The sequence below is a fragment of the Nesoenas mayeri genome, assembly GCF_963082525.1.
Source record: "Nesoenas mayeri genome assembly, chromosome: 3".
Classification (NCBI taxonomy): Eukaryota; Metazoa; Chordata; class Aves; order Columbiformes; family Columbidae; genus Nesoenas; species Nesoenas mayeri.
In genome coordinates this window covers 33,193,330-33,209,666 of record NC_137544.1, presented here as the reverse complement: position 1 = coordinate 33,209,666, position 16,337 = coordinate 33,193,330, and the positions used below count along the sequence as shown (strand labels likewise).

Genomic DNA, 16,337 nt, shown 5'->3' with positions numbered 1-16,337 from the left:
GCAGGGAAGCGCGCAGGCGCAGCTCAGCGTCTCCGGCGCCCGCCCCCCCCATTTCCACGCATGCGCAATATGGTTGCGGCAGTGCTCGTCACCGGGGGGCGGTGGGGCGTGGCTAGGGTGCGTCATCAGCCGCGCGCCCGCCACCTCCCTCCAGCCGCGGCCGAGCGCGCAGGCGCGGTGGCCTCAGTCACGTGCCAGGCGGGAGGGGCCGGTGACGCGGGGCTCGCTGTGTCGCCGGCCGCGCCGGTGGCAGCGGGCCGGGCCGAGGAGGCACCATGGCGGTGAACTACAGCGCCAAGGATGAGGCGGACGGACACCCCTCGGGCGGCGTCGGGGTGCCGGGCGGCGGGGCGGTGGGCGGCGGCAGCGGCGGGGCCGTGAAGACCCGCAAGCCCGACAACACGGCGTTCAAGCAGCAGCGGCTCCCGGCCTGGCAGCCCATCCTGACGGCGGGCACGGTGCTGCCGGCCTTTTTCATCATTGGCCTCATCTTCATCCCCATCGGCATCGGCATCTTCGTCACTTCCAACAACATCCGCGAGTACGAGGTGCGTGGGCGGGGGACACACAGGCTCCTCCCGCCGGCGGGTGCCGGGGCCCGGCCGTGTGTCCGGGCGCGGCGGCGGTTTGGAGACCCCCAGAGGCCGATCGGGGGGCGGCGGGCCGGTCCAGCGGTGTTGGTGCCGCCTGCCCGTGGGCGGCTGCTCCTCCTTGCGAAACCCGCCGCCGGCTGTTCCTGCCCGCGCTCGATGCGGGGGGAGCGGCGTACGTGGGTGCCGTGGTGAACGGGCACCTCGTCCTGACTGCTCCAGTGCAGTTTAACGTTTGTGCTCTTTAACGAACCAGCCATCCGTTACCCTGAGCTGGGGTTGAGTTTACAGAGTATCCTCCGCATAGATTGTATCCTCCTGTCAGCTTTGCCGGTGCCCCTGAGCGAACTGCCAGGCAAGTTAATGCCGGTGTTTTTTAGTTGATCAGCACAGCCCAATGGAAGTTTTGTTCTCGGTAGTACAGAGTATACATGCATCACCTCTGGGATAGGGTGACCTCAATAATGTTTTATATGTTTATTAATATGTAAAGGGTGAGTGTCAGGAGGATGGAGCCAGGTTCTTCTTGGTGACAACCAATGATAGGACAAGGGGCAATGGATACAAACTGAAACACAGGAGGTTCCACTTAAATATGAGAAGCAACTTCTTCACAGTGAGGATGACGGAGCACTGGAACAGGCTGCCCAGGGAGGTTGTGGAGTCTCCTTCTCTGGAGACATTCAAAATCTGCCTGGACACCTTCTTGTGTAACCTCATCTGGGTGTTCCTGCTCCAGCAGGGGGATTGGACTAGATGAAGTTTCAAGGTCCCTTCCAATCCCTAACATTCTGTGATTCTGTGACAGCTTGTGACAATGTGTTATAAATCTCTAAATATTCTAAAGTAATTGCAGTTTCAAGACCAAACTCTGTATTATAATTTTTATGTGCACTGATGATTTAATGTTTTAGATGCTCTGTGGGAGATCAGGGTGTTCCAGCTAAACTTAGAAACAAAGATGGAAGAGTGTGGCTTTTTTAATTACACTTACAAAAACTGAGTCATTTACATCTGATAATTAACCACATCACTGCTGTAAAAAGTTGCTAAGCATCAGCTGAAAAGTAAACTATATATCATAGTCAGGTCCATTTGCTAACCGTTACTATGTGTTGTGAGGAAACAGGGGTACTGGTCTAGCTGATCTTTTGAGGTCCCTTCCAGTCCCTAACATTCTGTGATTCTGTGAAACAACCTAAAGGGCTCAGGGACAACCTTGAAAAACAAATTGTCGGCTATGATTGATTTCAGTGAGCTAATGCGACCAAGATTGATCGTAGGAAAAAAAAGTGTCATTTTTTGTTGAATTGCTGTATTGGAGAAATTTTGAATTCTGATGTGTTATGGAACAAATTATTCTAGTTATCAGACTAAGCTGTCACTTTCATATAGGTAGTGTTTAAGACAGTGGCTTGGCTAGTGGCAGCAATGTGGCATTGAAGCCCAGTTAAATAAAGAAATCCTGATGCAGACAACGAATTGTGTTATATTTTCATATTTCTGTTAAAATGCAAACAATCTTATAATAAAACCAACTTAAGGTTCACCTTCCTCTTATGTTAAGAACTAAAATTCAGGTCAAGGAGAAAAGCAGAAGTGGAAAAAAAACAAAGCTGAAGTGTATTTTACAGTGTCCAAATGTTATATGTAAGCATATTTTCAAAAAGCAATTGCTTCTTCTGTCAAGGTTTGAGGGCATGCAGAACATCTGAAAATTGACAGGAGTGCCGCAGAGAACATTGCCAAATTGTCATGGGCACGCAGACTTTTAAATTGTCATATTATAGTCATATTTAAGGTAAATACAATCATGTGTTTTCAACAAGGAGAGAAAAGTAAAAAAAAAAATCTTTGCTAACTTTGATTTTTTGACAGTTGCATTTAAAATAGCCATTTCCATAGTAAAGTAATACAGAGTTCTGGATCATAATGATTGTAAGGTAAATATAATTGGATAAATACATCTGCTTTTTTCATTACAACTGTATCTGTGTTGATCTATAGGGACAGGAAATGCATCAGAGTTTCATGAGTTCGAGTATGTAAGCGACTTCTTGTGCCTGTATTGCTGCTGGATGCATATGCAGAATTTTATATACTATTGTTGCTTAGCAGCTCAATCATGTACTCCTGATAAGCTCCAATAGGAGCCAAAAACTAGCTGTTCCCACCTGACATGTAGTACAAAAATCCATAGGTGAGCTGGGAGACTAACTGATGCTCCCCTACACAATCAGATTGCATATGCAAAACAGTAATAGCCATTTATATTTGGAAACCAGTCGGTAGGTGCTGGCCTTTCCACCCTTTCTAATTTCAAGATGTTCAAGATTGGAAAGGGTTTTGTTTGTTTATTTTACTGTGTGGGTTCGCTCTTGTACCATCCACCCTGTGTGAAGCTCTCATATGTGAGATCATTAGATTTTTATGAGGGACAGTGTTCTTGAATTCTGAGAGTATGATCAGACAGTCCAGTTATGCAGGTAAGAATGAGGAAAACGGGTTCTGTTCTCTGGTCCTCATTCTTGTTTTATCAAGTGTTATAATGTAGAACTTCTGTGAGTGAGTTTATAACTCTAAAGACAGCTGAATTTTGAAAAAAAGGTTTAAATCAAACTGTACAACTGCAGCAACAACATGTAGATGAAGCATTTCATGGCCTACCATTTATGCTCTGAACACCAATGAGGGATGCAGTTTCACACACTGCTGTCACCCGTATGCTTAGCTGAGATATGTCCCTGCTTAGTATGTTGGCTTTTGTTAGTAACCTCCAAATGTTATTTACAAATAGCTGTAAAATTAGCTCTGGGAGACAAGACATCTAGAAGTTGGGTACAGTGACTAAGCTCTTTTAAAAATGTAATTGGGGAAGGAAGCAGAGGTAGTTATTTACACCTACCTCCTAGACAAGAGCATACTTATTAAGTGTGTCTGTGCATATATATATATATATATTTATATATCTGCCTGTAAACTTAGTGTATTGTAATTGAGTAGTATGTATAATTTATGGCCCTGAAATACATACTTATGTACAGTTCAAATCACCCTTCCCTGGAACTAGATATTGCAGCCATTACCATCTCTGTGAACTGTGCTGCTCTCATACAGGTGCAAAGACTGAGCAGCAAAATGTAGCTTTTCCATTGATTTTCTTTATAGGCTCTCTTGAATCCAAATGTGGGAAGATTTCCAACAGCTTAAATGTACTAGAATTACAGGGAGTTTTGTGTTGGTTTTTCTCTAGAATTTTCTTGCTGTTTCATAGGATGTAAACAGCCATTTATCTTGTGTCTATCGTGAAAACAGTTCAGTTGAGTAGAAAATGAGAATTGGCTGTGTAAATGTGTCTTTTGGCCCTGTTACTAAAGAGTGAGAGGGTTCTGTGTTTCCTGATTTTATTTTTATTTTTGAACGGATAAGAAGCATTGACAGACCATAATAATATATGATAAAAATGTGGAATATCCAAACCATTGTGTAGGTAAGAGATCTTTGTGCTCTGACTGCTGCTGTGAAAAACATAATCATAGTTAAAAAGCCAGATAGACTTCAAGACATGACTAGGAATAAAGAACTGAAAGAAAATAGATTACTGTTGGATACATCTGCAGTGTTGTGTGCAGCTCTGGTAGCTCTATCTCAGAAATGATACAGAACTTAATAAAACCTACAGAGAGGGATAGCAGAGAGGACCAGAGTTATGGATGCTTTTTATACAACAAGTGGGCAAGCAGAGTAGGATAAATATGTGACAGTGTATGAAGTCTACAAAATCCTAAATGGTTGCGAGAACATGTATATGCAATAGTTACGTTATTTCTATACTGTTGACATGTAAATCGACTGAGAAAGACATCAGCAGCCTGGAAAGCTGTTGGTGATGGGTAACTTGTATATATCCACTGATCAAGGGTTGTTGGGGAGGACACTGGTTTTGTCTTGCTCAGCTGCTGGTTGATCCTGGGGATAGAACAGTGAGTCAGGCAGGTTCCTGCCATGGACCCCAAAGTCGGTCCTTCAGTTCTTGGTTTGCTTCACTTTGTCAAGAGATGAAGACAGATACGTCCATCCCTTTAAATAAGCTCTCTGTTGAATGTGACCTGTAGGTGTGGATGCAGAAGTAAAACACTTGTATTGATAGTTGCTGTACAGGAAAGTTTTTAGATAGCACTGAAGCTGATAGCAGTCATCAAAGTCATGGTTCTGTTTCAATATACATCAATTTCATGCTCCACAGAATTTAGTTGATTATCTTTTTAAAACTAAAGGCTTTAGATATTTTGCAAACTCAGAGTATTTGAGTTTGTCCTTGATCTGAAACTTTTCCACACATTGGAGAACTAACTAGCTCAGGATATGCAGGTGGAAGTTCTTTCTAAAGGAAATTTTTACTTAAGCTTACTTTAACAGGAAAAAGAACCGATGGGGTTAGCCTTGAACAAATGAGATGTTTGTTGAGAGCCATGGTGGTCTGTCTGCTGTAGCTAAACAGGACTGCTGCAGTAGTGCTATTTCTAGATCAGCATAAACTCAATATCTCGTTCAATGAAGGAAGCAAAGATTATGTGATCCTCTCTCCGCTAGCTAATAGCTTCTGGAGCTGACTTGTTTCAGCTGGGCTCATTAGGGTATAGGGCTCATCTGTCAGAAATCTGGCAGCAGAGCAGATACTAATGAAAGTGCTGAGGAAAGGGCTGCAGCTTAATAGATATCAAAGAAATGGCAGGAAGAGAGACCTTGAAGAAGATCCAGAGGAAAATAGGCTTTGTTTGTTCCCTAAACTTTGAAACTGCATGTTTGTTTTAGTTAACCTTAATACAGGTATTAAGACAGATCATAGATCCCTCTTAATTCTTGATAATGCTTTTCACTGCAAGCGTAAATCAGGGCAAACCATTTGCAGCAGCCTTTCATAAAACTGTGTAGTTCTTGTAGTTTAAATGATACTGCCGTTGAACGGTGTGCCATAACTTGGTGTTTGTTGTGCCAGTCTGAGTCTAAACGCCAAATAGGAGGTTCATAGTAAGTGTAGAAGTGCATAGTTTGTAGGCAGGTGGATGCTTTCTCCTTCTACACTTGCAGTTCATCTGCTAAGCCCAAGTTATTTCCTGCCATTCACATGCTGAAGCAATACATGAGAGAGAGAGAGCTGATGTGGTGAGGCGACTTCAGTTGGCTTGGGCCATAGGGTGAGCTTATGGCTGCTCGGAGATGCTATGCATACTGTCCAGGTGGCCTGTATGTACAGATTTCAAATACTGGCTTGTTGTTGAGCTACGTTATTAAAAGAGAGAGAATATTGTATAAGGCAGATCAACACTGATCATCTTTTGTGTCCATCTACTGGTATTTTTCCATGCCTGGCAAAACAATATTAGTGTCCTCATCTTGTCTATTTTAGGAGAGTTCTTGGGCATTAAGTGATTTTTTTGGTTGTTGTTGTTGTTTTTGTTTGGTTTTGTTTTAGTTTTCTGACTATACTAAAAATGATCAACAAAGCAAATTTTCTAATGCAAACATTTTTTATTAAATATCTAAACTTCAGTCTCTCTGGAAAGCATGTAAAAGCTCAGATCTGCTTGTATAGTGTGTGTGTGTGTATTCAGAAACATCATGTTGTCTGGAGTATCTGCTGTTTGTCTTTTGGTCTGTGTTTTGTTTCATTTTCCCTCAGCAGTAATGGCCCACCTCAATATTAAATTTGTTTGAGGCTGAAGTCAAGCATATAGATAGAATCACAGCATCATTTAGGTTAGAAGGGACCTCTTGAGATCATCAAATAGGCCTGAATGGGCTTTTGGAGTTGAGGTGTAATAAGACTGCAAAACAAATACCACTTCAACTCTCTGGCTTATTAATCAATTTTCTTTACTCTCCCATTGTAAATTAATAACTTTTTTTTTCTAATTATAGATTGACTATACAGGAACAGAGCCTTCTAGTCCCTGCAACAAGTGTTTAAATGTGTCCTGGGACAGCACACCACCTTGTACTTGCATCATCAATTTCACACTGGAACATTCATTTGAGGTATGCTACCCTGTATGCAAAGTGAAATTAGAACAGTTTATATGGTTTATTTCATAACTAATAGGAAAGCTGTATCACTTCATTTTTTTTTTTCTATTTTAAAGAACTATTTCTAGTTTTCCTATGAACTTGGACCTGATCTTTGTGTGCCTTTCAGTAGCACATGTGAGATGGTTTTTAATGCCTCTGTTTATCTGGAAATGTACAAGATTAAATGGCATGCTTATGTTTTACACCTTTAGATTTACAGTATCTCTCATATAGTTGGTGAGTAGATCTGCTAGTCTTGGATGATTTTAGAGAACCTCAGAATTCAAGAGTTGGAAATACCAGAAAAGTGCTTTCTGACAAATTGGAGCCAAATAATGAGGCTTATATGCTTAATATCAGACAGGATAGATGTTGGGATTAGTGCTGGTGAGTATCATTGTGATAGTTTATTGCATGTTGATACTTTGTGACTTCAGGATGGCAGCTTATGTTAGGACAGTACTCAGGATGAAGACAGGCTTGAGGCTCCTATTTTATGAATGTAAAGTAAACACAGAGTTTAAGCAGCTAAAACTTTTGTATGTTTTATTGATCTGTTCTTTGTGTGAATGAAAAGCCCTCTTGCCCCATGTTGCTTCTTGTAGAGCAATGTATTCATGTATTATGGACTTTCCAACTTCTATCAAAACCATCGTCGTTATGTGAAATCTCGAGATGACAGCCAGCTAAATGGAGATAACAGTTCACTACTTGTAGGTATTCGTGCTTGGATATTAATAAACAACTAATTTCTTATAATTGCATAAATTGCCACATAGCAGAGTATTTAGTTTAATAGTAATGAGGTACTAGAATTTTTGCATAACAGAAGACAGTCCATAAGGAATTCTTATTTTGTTTACAGAAAATAACTGTGTAAAATGCTATAAAATTTCATGTTAGTCATTTCATTAAGCACACAGCAATGCAGTATTTCAATCACTTCTCCAATTTGAATAATTTTAAACTGTCTTGTTATTTTCAGTCAGTAGTATCTATCTATATCCATACAGTCTGAAGCTCTTGTTTTCAGTTTAAAATATTATTTGATATATTGCAGCTAAATGCATCTCTTTTTATTGACTCTGGTTCAATACTGAACATCAGTGATACTGGAAAATATCAGTATTGTGTACTCTGTTCAAGCCACTGTGTAATGTTTAGGGCCAGACCAATCCTTCTTGTAATTTTAATGAGGAGTGGAAATACAGTTGTGTTCTTGCTCCAGCAAGAATGATTCTCCCTTTCTACCTGTGAAGGAGACCGTCTCATGAGGTTATATCTGATGACGGACACAGGGTTTTGGTGGGGCCTTTTTCTGCTTGCATTTTTGACATGCTGTTGGAGTTCTTGCAGTCTTTGGCGTTTTATGTTACGCTTGGTTTCTTATTATGCTCTTTCTATAACACTGATGCATACTTAAAAAAACAAAACAAAACAAAAGAAAAACAAACACTTTAATGAAAGAATGCTTGAGTCCTTCATGTTGGAAAACTGTTTCTATTAAAAGATAAAAGAAAAAAGTTCCAATAACTTCCAAGAAAAGCCTTATTTTTAGTATGACCATGATGGCATTCTGACTTAATGTTTTATTTAGATTTTATTCCTGCTTGTAAAAGAAAAATCAATCATGCTAACTAGTATTGAATGCTGAAGTATTTGTAAATAACCTGACTTGCAAAAAGATTACTTTGTGGTACATTTAAGATGAACACATTATCGAGGTATTGTAGTAAAAAGCAGGTTAGTTGGATAAAGTAGCACAGACTCATCTGCCTTTTTTCTTTCTAACTGTCAGAACCCAAGTAAGGAATGTGAGCCTTACCGCACAAATGAGGACAAACCCATTGCTCCTTGTGGAGCTATTGCCAACAGTATGTTTAATGGTATGGTAACAGAATTTTAAGTTATCACTTAGATGTTTTCGTGCTTTAGTGTATGTTTTGTGTTGTATTGCAAATTGTTTTGAGTAAAGACATCATGGGCTTTTTTTGTTTTGAATTAACACATTTTCATTGCTCAGAATAAAATATCTTGTACTACTGTTGCTTTTTTTTATCAAAATTGCTATCAAAATTCATTTAATCTGATAGTGTACAAAGGATGCAAATACCTGTTGTGAAAAGCTGTTATTGCTCTGGAGTAGACATATAGATATCATATGTGGATAACACGCTACTATCTAATGTACATTGACTCTTACAGAACAGCTTGTGATTGTGACAGGCAGTTAATAAATGCCTTGTCCAGTTTTTTGGTTTGTTTCTCCTGCAGATAATTGTTTCACTGCTTATCAGGATCATCTGTCTAATGAAAGTTTCTTCAGCTGGTTTTCTAATTTGATTTTCTCCTTAGATACACTGGAATTATACCGCATTGATAATGACACAAAGACTCCTATTACTTTGATTAAAAAAGGCATTGCGTGGTGGACAGATAAAAATGTAAAGTTCAGGAATCCTACAGGAGATGGAAATAACTTAACGGCACTTTTCCAAGGTAAAAAAAAAAAAAAAGGAAATATGTGAAATTTTAAGAACAAACCACTTCAAACACATTTTGATTCCAGTAAGTTTTACCTGACTGACAGCCTTTGAGTGAACATGCTAATTAAATATGCTGTGGTTCTCTGAAGAAATCCAATGTAAGGACTACTCTGCTATTTAGAAAGGTTGTCTTTAAAAAATGAAAGCTGCAAATTTCACGTGGAAGTATTTGGGTTTTACCTTTACTGTAATCATTAATTTGTTGCTGGTTTTTGTTTGGTTGTTTGGGGGTTTTTGCTTGTTTTTTTTTTTGGTTGTTTTTTTAATATTTGTTTTCCACCTTAAATACTGAGAGAAGCCTAATAGCTGCACTGTTTTTGTGGTTTAACCCCAGTTGCTAACTAAGCACCACATAGCTGCTCCATCTGAATGGGATATGGGGAAGAATTGGAAGGGTAAAAGTGACAAAACTTGTGGGTTGAGATAAAGACTGTTTAATAATTAAAAAACGACGTTGTAAGGAAAAAAAAAAAATAAAAAAAGCCAACTGGCCAAGCAGCGGCAGCTGCTGCTTACCTCTACCTGCCCTGTTTTATTATTGAGCATGACTCATATGGTGTGGAATATCCCTGGGGTTGGCTGTCCTGGCTGTGTCCACTCCCAGCTTCTTGTGCACCCCCAGCCTCCTTGCTAGTGGGGTGTTGTGAGGAGCTGAAAAGGCCTTGAGGCTGTGTAAGCACTGCTCAGCAATAACTAAAACATCAGCGTGCTATCAACACTGTTTTCATCACAAATCCAGAACATAGCAGGATACAAGCTACTATGAAGTTTAACTCTATCCCAGCCAAAACCGATACAACTGCTATAATGCTTGGATTTAACTTGAAAAAATATCTTGCAGTTGTTTAATCAAACTCTTCATTTAAATGTTTCTACAAAGTTTTCTAAAAACCTGATTTTGTGGTTAGAAGTGACAGATTTATTTCATTTTTTTAGATTAAATGCAGTTTGGTAAATCAAGGTTTTCTTTGGCCACCAATGTCTGAAAATAATCTTCCTCAGGGCTCTACAGTGTGTGGGTGTGTTTATGCAAGGTATCTAATAATTTCAGGTTTAACCTGATGGTCAATTGCTTGCTTAGTCACAGCCAAATTATGTGTTACCAATGTGATGCTACCCTTGGAAAAGTAGATACTAATACAGTGTAGAATTGTATTTCTAATAAAACTAGCAAAAGCATTTATATGGCATCATCTAAAATGTCATACATTATTTTATTTGCTCGTGGCCCAGGAAGTGGTAGTTAAACTCTTCACAGGTCTGCAGAAGAACTATCATCATAATGGTGAGCTATCTCATTAGAGTAATGTTTTGAGACAAAACTTTGTAGCTATATGAATGTGTAGAGGAGGCAAATTTGTTTAAATGAATAGACAGTGCTGTCCAGAATAAATGGACATGCACTACAAATTAAGCTGCAAAATAAAAAGTTGTTAAACAGCCTGGTGTCTTGCAATAATAGCAAGCCAACCTGTCCATACTGTTTAGAAGTAGTTTTTTGGTGTGTAATCTTAGAATGAATTTTGATGAGCCAGTGTGTTATTTAGTCCTATATTTGAAATACTTAATTTTTTTTGTTGTTTAATTCTAGGCACAACAAAACCTGTAAACTGGCCCAAGCCAGTCTATATGCTGGACACGGAGCCTGACAACAATGGCTTTATCAATGAAGACTTCATTGTGTGGATGCGTACTGCGGCTCTGCCAACATTTCGCAAGCTATATCGTCTCATTGAAAGGAAGAATAATTTACAGCCTACCTTGCAGGCTGGAAAATATTCTTTGCATATCGGATACAGTATCCTTTGAAAAACCTCTGAAAGTAGCTAAGGACCTTAGCTGGATTATGCAGGCATATACTTGTGCAAGTTCAAATTGAACTAGCTTTTTTTCTTACCATGTCTAAAAAAAAAAAAAAGATGGTATTGAGCTGTGGTTGAAGACTGGTAGCGAGGACTGGGTGGAATAACTACCATCTTGTACTTCTGTGCAGTTTTTTAATAGAATTGTGTGTGGCTGTTAGAACGTGAAATCCAGTCTGTTTTTTAACCTTCATAAATGAAATGACTGGGTTAGACTTACACTCTTTAGTGTAAAGTGCAGTTTTAATCATACTATTCTTAAGCTATTTTGAAGTTCATATACAAAGCCATTTTGAAACCAAGATGAAAGCATTCAGTTCAGTAAAAAACAACTAAAAAACAAGTCCTCTTTAGAGGAAGTCTTTGTGAGGAAATGATGGAGATGTTAATCCTAGGGAAGATTTCAGTGTAGAATTTACCTAGTAGGTAAATTTTAGAGGACACCAGTGTCTTCTGTGTACACTTAACTTGAATTCTCACAGGTGTATGGTCAGTCTCATTCACTTTTTTCTCACACATTTTTGTTCACATTTATGGGTCCTTGTGGTTTCCACTAGCTGCCTCATGTAGAACAGAGGCTGAAGTCTGTGAATGGGAGCGTTAGCCAAGTTCTAGTTTCTGCAAAATACTATATATAGGCACACTTTCTTTACCCTTAGGTTGATAATGTGCCAATTTGCAGTGTGCATTTTTACTTATCAGTATATGCACTACTAAGTCTTTGCCTTTCTGTGCTTTCCTATGGACGCATAGTTATTGCATTGACATTGAAGAATATTGATCATCGGGAGAGACACTTTTCATGGGTACAGGAATTAACATTCATTCAGGAGGAGTTTGGGCCCTTCTTTGGGTCCTTTTTGGATTCACATATTGTTGTCAGATTACTTTCTACTTGTGGACTTGCTCCATAGCAGCCTGCTCTGCTGCGCAATTATTCAAATTTGTGTATACAATTAAATTAGTAGCTTCATAGTGAGAGGGAAATCAGATTGTTTGGGTGCTATAAAGGAATTGAGAGAAGCCTAGGAAAAAGGAAGGAAAAGAGGTAGCTGATAGCCTAGAAATTTGAGAACTTTAACATAAGGATGTAATGACAATCAAGGGCAGACTGACTTTGGAGGTTAGAAAAATGCCAGCACTGCAGATCAGGTAGGAAGGTCTGTCATTCTATTTTGGACAAACTAAAAACTAGCTAGAAATGTAGGAGACTAGAAGAGGAGGGTTGTCATAGTTACTGAATTGTTAAAATTTAAAAGCACTTAATGATAAATTTAAAATAGCTACTGCAGTATTTTCCTTTGCTGCACAATTGAGGGGAGGACATGTAAAACTGAAGGAATATAAACTCGCTGAGAAAAATCTTGTTCTAAAATATATTCAAGAATTAAAATTTAGATTTCTCTCACTTTACTGAAACTGCTGTCAAAACCCCACAAGATCATGTACTTACCCTTCCCTTAAAAAAAGATTAACATCTCCTAACATGGCAATTTTCTTGGAGTAGCTGACAGTTCCCAGATTAGTCTTAGCCTACAGGAATAGCTAAATTTTTCACTTCCAATATTCAGAGGCAGCAGCTTGTATTTGGAACCTGAGTGAAATGACAGAAAATCGTAATAAAGCTACATTTGGAAATGTGCTTCTTGTTTTCCTATATATTTTTTTCAGATTATCCTGTACACAGTTTTGATGGACGAAAAAGAATGATCCTAAGCACCATCTCGTGGATGGGAGGCAAAAATCCCTTTCTGGGAATTGCTTATATCACTGTTGGGTCCATATGCTTCTTCTTAGGAGTTGTGTTGCTGATTATCCATCACAAATATGGAAATCGAAACACTAGTGCAGACATTCCCAATTAATCTTGCATTCTGAAAACAAATGTACTGCATGTGCATCAAGGCCAGTCCAGAATGGACCCAGTTTTTGAAAGATCAGTCTCTGCTTCTGTCACTTCTGAGGCTGGGTACATAATTTTTATCTAAAGCTCCCCTTTCCCATACTGTGGATTCACTCTTGACTGGTATACAATTAGCTAGATTGATTGTATCTCTGCCTATGTCAGAAACAGTTTTTCTGATATTTACCTCTAACTGGGCGGGCCACATGATGCATATAATAGCTCCTGTTCCCTTGATGCATCTGCTGCTTGTTCATGTGCTGTGTAATGTCAGTATGATTCAGTACATACAGATTGTGTGGAGAAAAGCTGTTCTAAGATACTGTAAATTGTTAACCTTCCAGAATTCAGGTGTCAGTGCTGTTGAAAGGAGAAGTGAAGTCTTACATGTTTTTTCAATTTACTGTCTCGTGTGCATGGGCTCTTATATTTCTTGCTGAGATTTTAATATATTTATAGAAGTTGTTAAATATTTTTCCTGCGTCCTACCCACCTCTGTTATGTTATATCCTTTAAGTGCTGTGTAAATTTCAGCACTCTGGATTCTTTGTATATTTACAATATATGTGCCTGGCCAGTAAACAAGCATCTTATGAAGCTATCAAAAAACCCATTGGTTATTGATCTATGTGAGTCCCTTTTAAAGTTTGTTCTAAATTAGGAAATGCTTGTTGCAGGTAGAATCTACTTTTCTCTACTTTTACTTGCTTTAACTCATATCCAATACCAGTTTACCTATTGTGCTTGCTGGTTTTGGTTTTTATGAGCAGCTCCAAGCATTAATCAAGAAGAACCTTATTTTTTAATTATTATTATTTTTAGTTTTGGGGGGGGGGGGGGGTTTGGGTTTTGTTTTTTTTTTTTCCCCATTCACAAATTTGGCAGAATTTCTTTTACTGGAGGAGTTTCCTGATTTTCTTGAGGCATGTGTATTCTGAGCAGGCTTTGTTGTAAAGGAATTGTCATATACTTTTTCCTTATTTGGAGTAAAAATTGCTTTAAATTTTTGCAGTGTTAAGACAGTAAACTGTAGAAATTCGAAAGCTGGATGGCAGTAACATCTTCCAATTGAAATGCAGTTTGAGCTTGCTGTGCAACCTAATTTAAATATTGCAGTTAGAAGCATTGTGCAGGTTAGTGTCTTAAAGCAAATCACAGAAGGGTTCACTTTTAGGTTAATTCAAAGTTAACGGCAACCTGTAAAATACTACTTTTTGGTGAGGTTTTGTTTTGTTTTTTTAGATGATGCACAAAAATTGTAATGTATATGGTGGAGATCACTTTATATGCAACTAGCTTGATAAAGTATTGAGCATATTAAAAAAGACCTAATAAATTCTGCAAACTGTTTAATAAGAGATTTTATTTTGTTCTTGAACATGCATTTATTTTCATCTGGATGAAAATATGCGTTCTTATTAAGGGTGATTGCAATTTGAGTTGTATTTCCGGGATTGCATATTTGTCGCAAAAAGTTGTTTATTCATGGTCCGATAGCTTAATCTATAGGCAGTTTTACACGACACAGTTTATCACAAACACGACTGTTTTTACTGATTTACTTGTGTAGTCTTTTTAAGCCAGCAAGTTAAGTGTATGAACTGTGGAATGAGGCACTGTTTCCAGTGTGCTAGCTTTCTGTAACTCCATATAATAATTTTTTTGCATAGTACAGTGTGGCAGCACAGGACTTTGAATAATCAAAACACATTAAGAGTTCATTTAGTGTTCTATGTATATTGCTGGAATGACAAAATAAAGGTATGTACCTTTGTATATTGCCAGGCAGAAAACTGACACAAAATGTTAAATTTGCTTTGTGAAGCAGTTGCTAGTCCAAAATGTAGAAAGCAAGTAAGGGGATGTCTCCAAGTTACTGGTTCTCAAATATTTTTTATTTTTAAACTTTGTCACTTGAAATGAAAATGTATTCTGCTTCATTCATTATCCCTATCCTTTTCCAAGCACGAAATGCTGGTTTTTGGGTTGTGTTCAAAATTAAAAACAAAGTGTTTTTCTATCTTTACCTTAAAATATTTTTCAATGCCTTTTTTCTACTGACTACAGATGTCAGTGCTGCTTTTATCTTCTTGATAAAGTGCACCAGGATGAGAATTGCTGTCTGGGTTTTTTTGTTAAAATTAAGCTTTTTCTCTGAGAGCTTGTTCCAGGAAATACTTCTCAGGCAATATGCCTAAGAGACAGTGTGCCTGAGAAGACTAAAATGCTTAAAAGAGTGTAAAATACTAGGTAAAATTTGTAAACGGTTCCTTCACTCATACTCATTTGCCTTGATGACATGTTGGTAACTGTGGAGAACCTTGGATTTTGTATTTCCTACGTATTGCCCGCATGTTGTGCCTTCAAAAGTGAAACCACAGTCCCTGCCTGACTCATCTCAGGGCAGGTGTCACTGTCTGGGTGTTCAGTGTCATGTGTTGAATTTGCATCTGAACACCTGTGACCTGGTTCCTCAGTGGCACCCTCAGAGGTGTTTGCCACCAGGGTTCAGACCTACAAAGATCAAGGCCTCGGCTTTCCAAGTTCAGTGCTTTCCAAGTCTTACCCAACTGAGGCAGTGCCCGAAGCGTGAAATATTATGAACTTTCTGAAGGCTGCTGCTGTTATGAGTGTTCGCTTATTACTGAATCTTTCCTGGAGAGAGTAATTTAGGGAACTAGATATGTCCTTGTCTTATGTAAGAGCTCTCCAAACAAACTCTCTTGGGCAAGAACAGCTTCCTTCTGGTTTCTTGTGAAAATCTACATCCCTGTAAGGAAGCAGATTGTTACCTCAGGTTTTTTTTTGAACTGCATCAGGCTATTTGGGGAGCTGTTGATTGTGCTTTGCGGAGTCAGAGGGAAGCATTGCCAGTTTATAACTGGAATGTGAAGGATCCTTTACAGCCTTTGCCTCCCAAGGTCACGCTAGTACGGAAACCAGGTTCAGGAAAACAAAAACAAAACAAAATGAAACAAAACCAGCATAGTTTTGCTTTAATTATGAATGTTAAACCTTGAAGAATGCAAGTCTCTTTTTATAGAAATCTCTGTAGGGGAAAGGCCATGACAATCTAGGGTCAAGTAACACCTGCAAGTTTATATTATCTGCTTGAATCCATCAAATAGAGCGATGAATGTGGGTGGCATTTGGATTGGATTCATGGGAAGCACTTTTGACTGCAGTTTTCTCTAAGATGTCCCAGGTGCAGTGGGAAGATAAGGGTTACAATGCCTATAGACAGACAGATGTCCAAGACTGAGCTGAGGTGAGTGTCTGGTGGAAAAATGTGACTAAGTCTAAAGCACAATATACCTACAGTTACTTAAAAAAAAAGTTACCGATGGGAATGATGCTGCTGAAGACA

At 38.9% G+C, this 16,337-nt stretch overlaps 1 protein-coding gene across 1 annotated transcript; it reads left to right on the top strand.

Moving 5' to 3' along the window:
* The first annotated feature begins 212 nt into the window (after positions 1-212).
* Positions 213-15,007, top strand: TMEM30A (transmembrane protein 30A). The gene is made up of 7 exons (XM_080342264.1): positions 213-548; positions 6,513-6,629; positions 7,265-7,372; positions 8,458-8,545; positions 9,015-9,158; positions 10,797-11,003; positions 12,739-15,007. The coding sequence occupies exons 1-7, from the start codon at positions 276-278 to the stop codon at positions 12,930-12,932; spliced, it is 1,131 nt and encodes a 376-aa protein (XP_080198390.1). The 5' UTR covers positions 213-275; the 3' UTR covers positions 12,933-15,007.
* The last annotated feature ends 1,330 nt before the right edge of the window (positions 15,008-16,337 follow it).